Source organism: Gopherus evgoodei, chromosome 1, assembly GCF_007399415.2.
Source record: "Gopherus evgoodei ecotype Sinaloan lineage chromosome 1, rGopEvg1_v1.p, whole genome shotgun sequence".
Lineage (NCBI taxonomy): Eukaryota > Metazoa > Chordata > Testudines > Testudinidae > Gopherus > Gopherus evgoodei.
The window spans coordinates 361,238,276-361,248,642 of NC_044322.1; the positions used below are offsets into that span (position 1 = coordinate 361,238,276).

At 45.5% G+C, this 10,367-nt stretch overlaps 1 protein-coding gene across 1 annotated transcript in view; it reads left to right on the top strand.

The window, feature by feature from the left end:
• Positions 1 to 9,924, top strand: part of EXOC4 (exocyst complex component 4) — a 632,193-nt gene extending 622,269 nt beyond the window's left edge. The window contains exon 18 of the mRNA XM_030575663.1: positions 8,407 to 9,924. Within this exon, the coding sequence (XP_030431523.1) occupies positions 8,407 to 8,644 (238 nt within the window). The 3' untranslated portion in view covers positions 8,645 to 9,924. The remainder of the gene's footprint in view (positions 1 to 8,406) is intronic.
• Positions 9,925 to 10,367: the final 443 nt, after the last annotated feature.

The window sequence follows — 10,367 nt, forward strand, 5'->3', positions numbered from 1 at the left end:
TCAGTACTTGGGGATCCGGAGGTTTGGTTTTGAAACCATCATTTTGAAAACACAACCCTTTTTTCTATTCTTTGGCCTCTTCTGCTCGGTCTCTTCAGATTTGTTCTCAGCATGTCTTCCTCTGATCCCAGCTCCAGGATCCAAAGATCAAGGTGTAGTGTTTGTCTTCCTACCCTATATCCTACCATAAGAATTTTAGGACACACCAGAAAATCCAGATACTTTGGGCCCAAGCCCCCAGCCCTGTCGGGTGAACAGGCCTTAAATAAATGGCCCAGTGGCTTTCCATGAGATGAGTTAGGGACCACTCACGCAAGCAAGGGTGGCAGGACTGAGTCTTGTGTTTGCCAAACAAACTTCATGTGTCACGAAGACAAGATTGGTTCCGCTGCCTGTATTACCAGCTGTTGAAGTGCTTCCCCTGGGCATCCTTTGAACCATCATTGAATTTCTGAGATATTCCATCACTTCCCCTCCCCTGCCATAAGCCCCCATATTACTGCCACCAATCTTCTGGGTGAATATAGACAGAGAGGACTGGTCCTGAGGCATCTGTCACCCTCTCCAGCTTTTCCAATTCTAAAGAGCAAAAATAAGGGAGTGAATTAGTTGTTTCCTTCCTCTCCTAAGGAGGTGATTGCTTTTACTGTCACCTGACATCTGGAGTAATCCGTTCTAAGAACTTGTAAAAGATGAACGGACATACGTTCTGCCATACCAGGTCAAGCCAATGAGCCATCAAACCAGGTCCATTATGCTTCTGAAGAAAGCAAATCAAACCAGGCCCACGTCCCCAGCTGATCAGTTGTGCAAACAGGAAAGTTGAATTCCTTCCTGACCCTGCAGTGATCAACTCTCACCAGTGCTAAAGCCACATTGTCAGTAGCTTGGAGGGACCCACTGTGAGAATGCATTAGTCCTGCTCCTGCACATAAGCAGAATGGGATAAAGCTGGAGTGGGATATGCTCCCCTCCATAGTGGTTGCACACTTGGCTTACTGCCTGAAGCATGAACTTTGATTACCCGTATCTCAGTCTGCGTAACTGCCACAGACTCTTTGTATTGGCTGTAACACTATCCGGTCCCTCTTCAGATCTAGGGATGGTATGTGACAGTAGCTGGTCACACTTTTACTCTGGTGTACCGATGGAGTTCCTCTTGATTTACATGAGTGTAAGGGAGAGCAGTGTCAGACCATGTGTGAAGAACCAATTCCTTATTTGTTTTAAATGTGACCTGTCTTTTGCTTTGCATGGCCCCTTCTTATCTTACCAGGGGAGGGTACACAAAGGAGAGGACTGATTTAGTATTTTTACCCCTTAGAGTCACAAAAACCTTCCTGATTTGTTTGGGCACTAACACCCATATACAGGATTTAATGCCTTGGATGGCAGGGCCTGGAGGACTGCCTGACGCCCTATGGCATCCTTTAAATGCTGAGACTAGCCTGACTGGGATTTCCCAAAGGCTCTTGATACAGGGAAGATGCTTCAGCTTTACTCAGAGTGATCATGAAGTCATGGGCCCTTGGCAGAGAAGACCCTGCTGAGAATGAATCTGTCCCAGTGATACTCAGACTGAGGCTTGGGACCTGCAAAGTGGCTCTTCAATGTGTCTCCTGTGGCTCTTCGTAGCGCTTGATATTAAAACATGGTGTGATGTAATTATTAACCGATCAGGATGCTTTTACTACATTATTAACCACTTGTAGACTACTTGGGGTCAGTCATTTTGCTGTGACAGTTTATCAGAGAGAGAGAGCAAATGAAACAGTGAATTCACACGACTGTCTCTCTTTTAGCTAATGTTGATTGCTAATTTGGCTCCTGAACCACTGAGGTCTGAGTATCCCTGGTCTAGCCTGTGTTCACACAGTTGTCATTATTTATTTGTATTAGCATAGCCCCTAAGGGCCCCAGTAATGGACCGGGCTGCATTGTGCTAGGTGCTGTACAAACACAGAACGAAGAGACCATCCTTGCCCCTAACAAGCTTACAAACACACACAAATAGTCCTTACTCTTCAAGCAGCTCCGTGACGTCAGTGGGTCTCCTCAGGTGCAAAAGGATTTGTGGGGTCAGGCTCTGATCTATTCCATTCTATACAGGTTCTGATACTGCGCCTGTCTTTGTGTATCTGACCGCCTGGAAGAGCTGATCTTCCATGTGGGGGTGGACCCTTGCACCCAAACACAGTCACACTGAAGCTGATAGGAGGCCAAGGGCATTAGGAGTTTTTTGTTAGGTGTGTTAATACATATTAGTATTTGTTAACTTGTCTCATCAGATGGTGGAAGAGACTTCTAATAAATATTAATTGGGTTTTTTCTGTTTTAAATGGCAAGATTAAAAAACGAAGTATTTTGCGAAGTTCCATTGAGTGCAGAACACCTCTCCATAACCTGTCCTCCCCTTCTGACAATCAAAAGAACATTTGTAGTGGCAGGCACAAACACATTTCTGAAAGGAAAATGAAGAGCCTAAATAAAAAATCACAGAACAAGAGGCTAATTCCACTCACTCTTTCATATTTCATTATTTGATAACATCAGAAGATGAGTCCATCAGAATTGCTTTGGCAAAGGCAAACAGGAGTGTGTCTGATCAATATTTATTAATACTTTCAAAGACAAGGGAGGAAAAGTTGAGCAGACTCAGTAATGCAGTGAATAATTATTCCTGCAAATCAGGCTTGGCCAAAGGCGATGCAATGCCAGAGAGGCCGAGTTTTCATTTTACCCAATTAAAAATGCATACCTTCCTTTTTCTTTGTGGGAAATTTTTAATTAAAAAAATAATCTGATTCTGAAAAGAGTGACAGGTGACTCTTTGGTTAGGTGCAGATTTCTACTGTGGAAGCTGAGGGTTTAGAACATGTTACAGAGGAGAAAGTAGAGGTGGCAATCTGCTGCTGAAGGCAAGGCCAGTGTTAGTGCTTTTGGACAAGGTTGTGAACTGCTTCTGTCTCCCCGGTGCCAACTCAAATGTTGCATGTTGATCACATGGAGATTTAAGGCTGGTTAGCAAGATGATTGATTAGGATGCATCCCAAAACCAGGAGCTCATATCCCAGGGCGGTCAATGCTTCCACAGACAGATAAAAAGGGTGTAGACATCTTTGTCCAGCCTCCTGCTGAAAGACAAATGTGACCCAGCTGCTTGTGCATAGTTTCAAACATTTCAGAAAGTTTTGAAAAGAACAGTTGTCCAAATAAGCTGGGGCCAGGGAGAGCACCAGAAGGTTTCGTGCGCGCATTTTAGCACCTTATAGTGCAGCCTAGAATTAGGGCTGCCTGACATTTCCCTGGGTAGGACTCTGCTTTCAACTGCATATAATTTGGTTGCTTAAAACTTCACCAAACTTTGAGCTGAAATTTTCCAGGCTGGGTGTCTGTCTCAGGCTGGGTTGTTTTGGAAAGTTTCAGCTGGAATGGTTCTGCCATTTCTGAAAAAGAGATTAAGGGGAAATATATTGTTATGCCCATGTTAGACAAAACTTCTGGTGACCTTTTCCTTGAGAGGCTCTACTGCCCTCATGCTGTGGTGCAAGGGCTTGAAATTTGGCAGGGAGTGACTGCTAGGTTAGGGGTCTGCCTTTGCCATCCCTATGAAAATCCACCTCAGTCTGGCCAAATTTATAAACTTCTGAAAAATCTCAGTGTGCACGTGCGCAATAGAAATTTGTTAGAGCTTTGCAGCTAAATCCTCCAAAAGTGGCAGGCATTTCTTGACTTTTGAGTGCTTGACTTTGCAACCTTATTGTTCTTTTAATGTAGAGGGTGAGAGGGGGAAGAAGGAGGTAGGTAATACACATTGAACAAGATTTTCAAACTTACTCTAAAATTAGATTCCTGCCTTCGTATTTAGGCACTTAAATATGTGGTCTGATTTTCCAACGTGTTTTGAGCAGCCAGCAGCTCCCAGGGAGGTTAATGGGAGCTGCTGGTTGCTCAGCGCTTCAGAAAAATCAGACCATTTATTTAGGTGCCTTGATATGGATTTAGGAGCCTAACTTTAGGTAGCCATCTTTCAGATTTTACACCTTTATCATCACAGCATCCCATTTGCCACAGGATTTTGGCAATGGGGAATCTCAGGCAAGGAAGGTGAGGAGACTTAACAAAGGCCAAAAGCGGAAGCTGGAATAAAATTCAATAGTCCCATGCTCTGCCCACTTTACTGCAAAGCTACTCATGCTATTCAGCTACCCCTGCTTGTGACCAGAGTTCCCAGAAGAAAGTTTGGGAGCCATTGTTCTGTATCATCACAGATTCCCTGACCCGTTGGTCCTGTGTTTCCGGTGGGGATAGCGCCTTGTAGCGTCAGCAACATCACAAACTCTCAGGGGACGTCTTGTGATGGCTCGGAAACTTCACCAGTGAGCTGGCCCTTTGACTCTCTCTAGCTCCAGGAACTTTCTTGACTGTAACGTTAACCCTGGAAGCTCACCAGCGCTCTTTGTTTTTCAGTTTCACCCAGTTGAATGCTCTTAAGGAGCTTCTTTCTATTTCCATTTCCTCTGTCCTTCCCTGCACGCCCCCCTCTGACACACACACACAGATTCTCTCCCGCTCGGGCATCTCACCGGAACTCCTGTCCATCACCCATCCCGTGTGGTGCTCACAATTGGGGATGAGTTTTGTGTCAGCGTCATTTAGCTGTCAGAATCCCCCCCCCCCTTCCAACCAGCTCAATTGCCTGCCGCTGTTTTTCGTGGCACGGCGGCAGAAGGTCCTTCTTCGGCAGCGTGACAGGAGCGGAACCAGAAGCTCCCGTGCGCCCCAAGGGGAGCGCACAAAATGCCACCCCCGGAATCCTGGCACCCTAGGCAACTGCCTAGCATTGCCTAATGGAAGTGCCAGCCCTGGATCCTATTCATCAACTTACCAAGCTCCATCTTAAAACTAGTTGCTTGTTTGCCCTCTACTACTCCTATTGCCAGGTTGTTTCAGCACCTTACCCCTTAGATAGTTAGAACCCTTCTTTTAATTTCCAGCCTAAATTTATTCATGGCCAATATATATTCATATGTCCTTGTGCCAACATTGTCCTTTAGCTTCAGTTGTTAAAGAACACATATATACATATACTCTTACTCATTCACTCACACACTCTCTGAATATATAACTTAGTGGCACCACCAAAATCTTGCACGTTCTTATACTGAGTGATTTATTACTGCAACCTTTGGCTTTCTTTAGCTTGATGCCTATTGTTTGTTGTTCTCACTTGTGGTTAGCGCCTCAAGATAGGTCATTTTATTTGCTTTGTACAGTACCCAGCATATTTGTGGGTGCTGTATAAATGACTCCCTACACAAAAAGGGGAGGATATAATGGGAAGAACACTTCCTATAATTGATTAAGCCACCACTCGGAGCTGAATCGGGACCTGCAGAATCCATACCTGACTGCCTTGCTCTTAAGGAGCTTCTTTCTATTTCCATTTCCTCTGTCCTTCCCTGCACGCCCCCCTCTGACACACACAGATTCTCTCCCGCTCGGGCATCTCACCGGAACTCCTGTCCATCACCCATCCCGTGTGGTGCTCACAATTGGGGATGAGTTTTGTGTCAGCATCATTTAGCTGTCAGAACCCACCCCCCCTTCCAACCAGCTCAGGATGAGGAGAACTTGGGAACAGACTTGAGCTCTGGGAACAAATCCTTCAAGCCACAGCGGTGGTTTAAGTCTTGAAGGACACGGAGACAGATAACATTTCTGCTGGACTGTAGAGAGACCAGCATGGTGCGAGAATCTAGCCAGTCAAAATGTGAGCTCTGCGGCACCTGCACAAGGTCATCAGTAAAACTGATTAGTACTCCAGTCTGCATGCTGGGTACTGTGCACAGACAGTGGGGTCTCTCCGTGAGGCCATCCCTGGGGGCTACAGGCCAAAGGACCAGAGGAATGTAACATTTAGTGCACCGCTTTCCAGTGGCTCCTCAGATTGCTGTTTTAATGCATTCAGACAGCGGAGAGGAGGCGAAGGTGATCGCTTTCCTGGGCCGCCCCTGCAAGCACTTAAATTATTTACTCCACCACGTCCCACTGCCGGAACACACACAAACAACACAGACTTCACCTTCAGACACACTGCAGCATTCCTACCTTCCCTGGCTCTGCAGCCGGGAGACGTGCAGGGGCCATGGTGCTCATTTGAAATGAGTTCTTGTTGCAATATGCTGCGTGCAAAGAGAAAAGGATCTTTATCCTGCGCTTCTAAGACAGTTGTTTCTTTAGGGTCCATACAAAGGTAAAAGGGCAGTTGGTTCCTCACTGGCAAAGAGAGATTTTCCATCTATCCATCCATCCATCCTACACTCCCTGTGCCTGTGACATCCCCAAAGAAAGGCAGACCCGGCAGCCAGGTCTCACCACCTACCTGGGAGAACCAGCTTTGCACTTCCACAAGTAAAGCGGTGTACAAGGAACTTTCTCCCAGCTGGGGTCTGCCCAGAATTGCAGCACTTGCCACTGCTAAAGGGACTAGGGGTTGATGGAGCCCAGAGCCCTGACTCCCCAACACTGGCCAAAAGGGCAGGACAGCCATGGAGGGAAGAACGTGCTGCTTCCTAAAGAGGATAACCCAACAGCACCTTAAGGCATAATGCTTCCAAAGCCGCCTCCGGCCTGGGGAGCTCCAGCCCGCCTCCACACTGGTCCTGCCTTCGTGGCACAGTCTGGACCTCAGACTCCTGGCAGCATCATGAGATCCTTCTAAGTGAGTATTATTCTTCCCATTGTACAGATGAGGCATCAAGAAGCTGTGTCTTTTGTGCAAGGCCACACAGTTATAGTGCCATGTAAAGAAACCCAGTGTCCTGACTCCTAATCTCCTGCTCCAACTGCTAGACAACACTCCCTCCTAGAGAGATCACTGACATTCTCTGATTTTACAAATAATTAAAATGAGCTCATCATGAAATAGGTTTTATTCTTAGGTGGGGGTGGGGGAGTAAAACCTGTGTCTCCTACCACAAACCTAATAGAAGTGCAAGCAAGGGTAATCACTTCTTTCTGATTGGCTGGAACATAGGAATAAAATCCAATCCATAGGCCAATCAAAGCACAACCTTTCCATAATGGTCCAGTGATTAACTGTCAGACTGATCAGCATCAACCCCCTTGGAAAGCGACACCTTGATCACTGCAGTGACTCCTTGCTTAAATTCACGATTTTAAAATTCATTCTTTAATTCAGTGCCTTTAACACTAATTGAAACTAGCCAGATCTGCAGCTTCTGTACAAGCCCTGTTCCCTCATCTCAGCTTTAACTTATTACAAGAGCCACCTGGACCAGATGAAAGACATTTTCATTTTTGTGAATTTCTTTCCCAATTACAATGACATTGACTGACGCTGCATTTAGGGCCCTGCCTGTAAATCCACTCTGCTTCCTATTAGGGTTGCCAATTTGGGTTGGATTTATTCCTGGAGATTTCATCACAGGAATTCTTGGAGACCTCAGGCCAATCCTGGAGGTTTGGCAGCCCTACTTCCTATTAGCATCCATCAGGACACAAGGGCATAAGTTCTTATCATGCTGATTGAACCTCTCCAATCCTGAAGGTTTCTGCCCTTTGACCAGGTTGGACAGAGAGTCTGAATGAACTGCTTTGTTTGTACTTGTGCCCAGTGCCCTCTAGAGGCCAGAGTCTAAAGATAACTTTCCTGCTGTTACTAACTGCTGGAGGAGATTTTCCCTGTAGTTTTCCATGGCACAGAGGTGTGTTTTACTTGTGGATGAATGGTGTGAGATGTGGAGGGGGGCAAGCGATGTCCTCCTGCACCTATCTGTCTGTATTACCTGTTGTGTCTTGTCTTATACTTCGATTGTAAGACTTTGGGGGAAGGAACTGTCTTTTTGTTCTGTGTTTGTACAGCACCTAGCACAGTTAGGTCCAGGTCTATGACTGGGACTCGTAGGCGCTAGCATCATACCAATAATACATAATAACAAATTACAGTGTGTTATAGCAGCAAAGAGTCCTGTGGCACCTTATAGACTAACAGACATATTGAAGCTTGAGCTTTTGTGGATGAATGCCCACTTCGTCGGATGCATGAGTGGAAGTTTCCAGAGGCAAGTATAAATATGCAGGCCAGAATCAGTCTGGAGATAACAAGGTTAGTTCAATCAGGGAGGGTGAAGTGTGAAAACCAAGGGAGGAGAAACTGCTTTTGCAGTTGGCTAGCCATTCACAGGCTTTGTTCAATCCTGAGCTGATGGTGTCACATTTGCAAATGAACTGAAGTTCAGCAGTTTCTCTTTGAAGTCTGGTCCTGAAGTTGTTTTGCTGCAGGATGGCTACCTATAAAAGCGTGTTACAGTGTAAATGGATGTATTGATTCAGAAGCACCTGGGATCATGCTCATGGCTGCTTTTCTTGCTTGCTTTACAGGCAGTATTATGAGATGCTGTACAACACGGCCGACGAGCTCTTAAACGTAGTGGTGGATCAAGGAGTGAAGTACACGGAGCTGGAGTACATCTACGCCTTGAGCTTGCTGCACCGTAGCCAGACTGGCGTCGGGGACCAGACAACCCAGAACATAAGACTGCAGCGCCTGAAAGAGATCATCTGCGAGCAGGCTGCCATCAAACAAGCCACCAAGGACAAGAAAATCACTACAGTGTAATCCATGCCATTGCATCCCAGAATCAGAGCAGCATGGGGCACCGCCCCTGCCTGCAATCTGTAGTAGCTATTGATAAAAAATGTGTGTTATGGTGGGGGACATACAGTCTGAGGTTTGGGTTTGGGTTTTTTACACTTAATCATGCCAAGCTTCCCTAATATATTATCCTGAGAGCTCGCACTGATCTCCCTTCATCAAGAGGAAACTTACAAAGTTTAACCCTGATGAAATGTGGATAGCAGTGGGGTTGGGGCGGGGGATAGGGGTGCAAATGAATATCAGGCTGTCTCTGAGCTATTGCTGCTTTGCCTTGGTTTCTAAAGTGGGTAGCCAGCTGGCAGGGGGGAGGGACAGTGTGGGGAAGGATTCTCTCTTTGTTAGTCTGATACCATAAATGGAAATTCGGCTCCAACTAGTGGAAACAGCACCATGACCATCAAGGGCAGATTTAGAGCTAATTTGTGAAATCTTGACTGTCTTGAAGTTGTCTCAAGATTTTGTTGATTTGAGCTCTGTCAACACTGTTGCTCTTCTGTACAATGCTATGTAGGTGCATTGATTTTATTATTATTATTATTATTTTACTGCTGTTTCCATTGCAAAGAGAACTGGTTGCTAGTTCCTGACGGGTGGAACTTGGCTTTCATTTTGAATGATGTTGAGCCAATTCACATGTCATTAGAGGCAATGCACTGTGTCATCAGTTTCAGTTTCTGCTGTTCCTCTGCCTCAGAGCCATGAATCGTCAGTTTCCAGAGGTCAGCCTGTTCCAAATAATGATGGAAGTAGTTGGAAATTCCCTGCCTGATAAAAAGTTGAATTTGCAAACTTCTTCAGAGATTTAACTCTCCCTTTCATAAATATCACTTGAGTCAGTCACCCACTTGAAAGACACACCCCGATTCACATCACTGGTACTGTAGCAGACGTGTACTCAACAGTAGAGGCCAGGGAAGGGAGGAGGAGGCAGGTTCAGAGTGCCCACCTGTCTGAAATGAGTTTCTGACCACCATGCTAATCTGTTGCCACATCTTTTCCCTCTTTCCTTCCACCATTCACTGCTCACCCACACTGGAAAAGGATCCTTATTCATCATGGCTGATGGATTTCTTCCAATCTTTAACACCAAGTGTGCATTGTATTCATGTTTTTGAGAGGGAAATTGCCACCCAAGGTTTGGTGTCGTGTCCTGGGCTGTGTTCTCTTTGTCCTGCAAAACTGCTTGTGCAGCAGCTGTCTTGACAACTGCCAAATTAAAAAATGTTTAAAGAATCCTTAAAGATTGTTGTGGAGGTTTTTTAAATTATTGTTATTAATCTTAGTATTTATTTTGTACTTGCTCAGCACTTGGCATCTAGGGATTGTCCAGCACTTTACAGATAGGTTAAATGAAGCTTATATCACCCTTGTGTGGGAGGTATTCCCGCCTTTGTACAGATGGGGAAAATGGAGACACAAAAAGGGGACAGGGGAAGGCCCAAGGTCACTCAATAAAGCTGAACCAGAAGTAGACACCATGACCCCTGCTCTAACCACTAGACAACAGCATCTTTCCAACTTCTTAATAGCCCTGGTCGTCTGCCAAAGAAATTCAATGTAAACTGCTTCAGACAATGAGTCTGGAATTCTCAAGCAGATACTTTTGGACTGTGAGAGGGATGGAGAAAACCTTTATCAACAGCCTCTAATTTTCCATCTGTCTCTTGTTAGTTTATTTTAATGA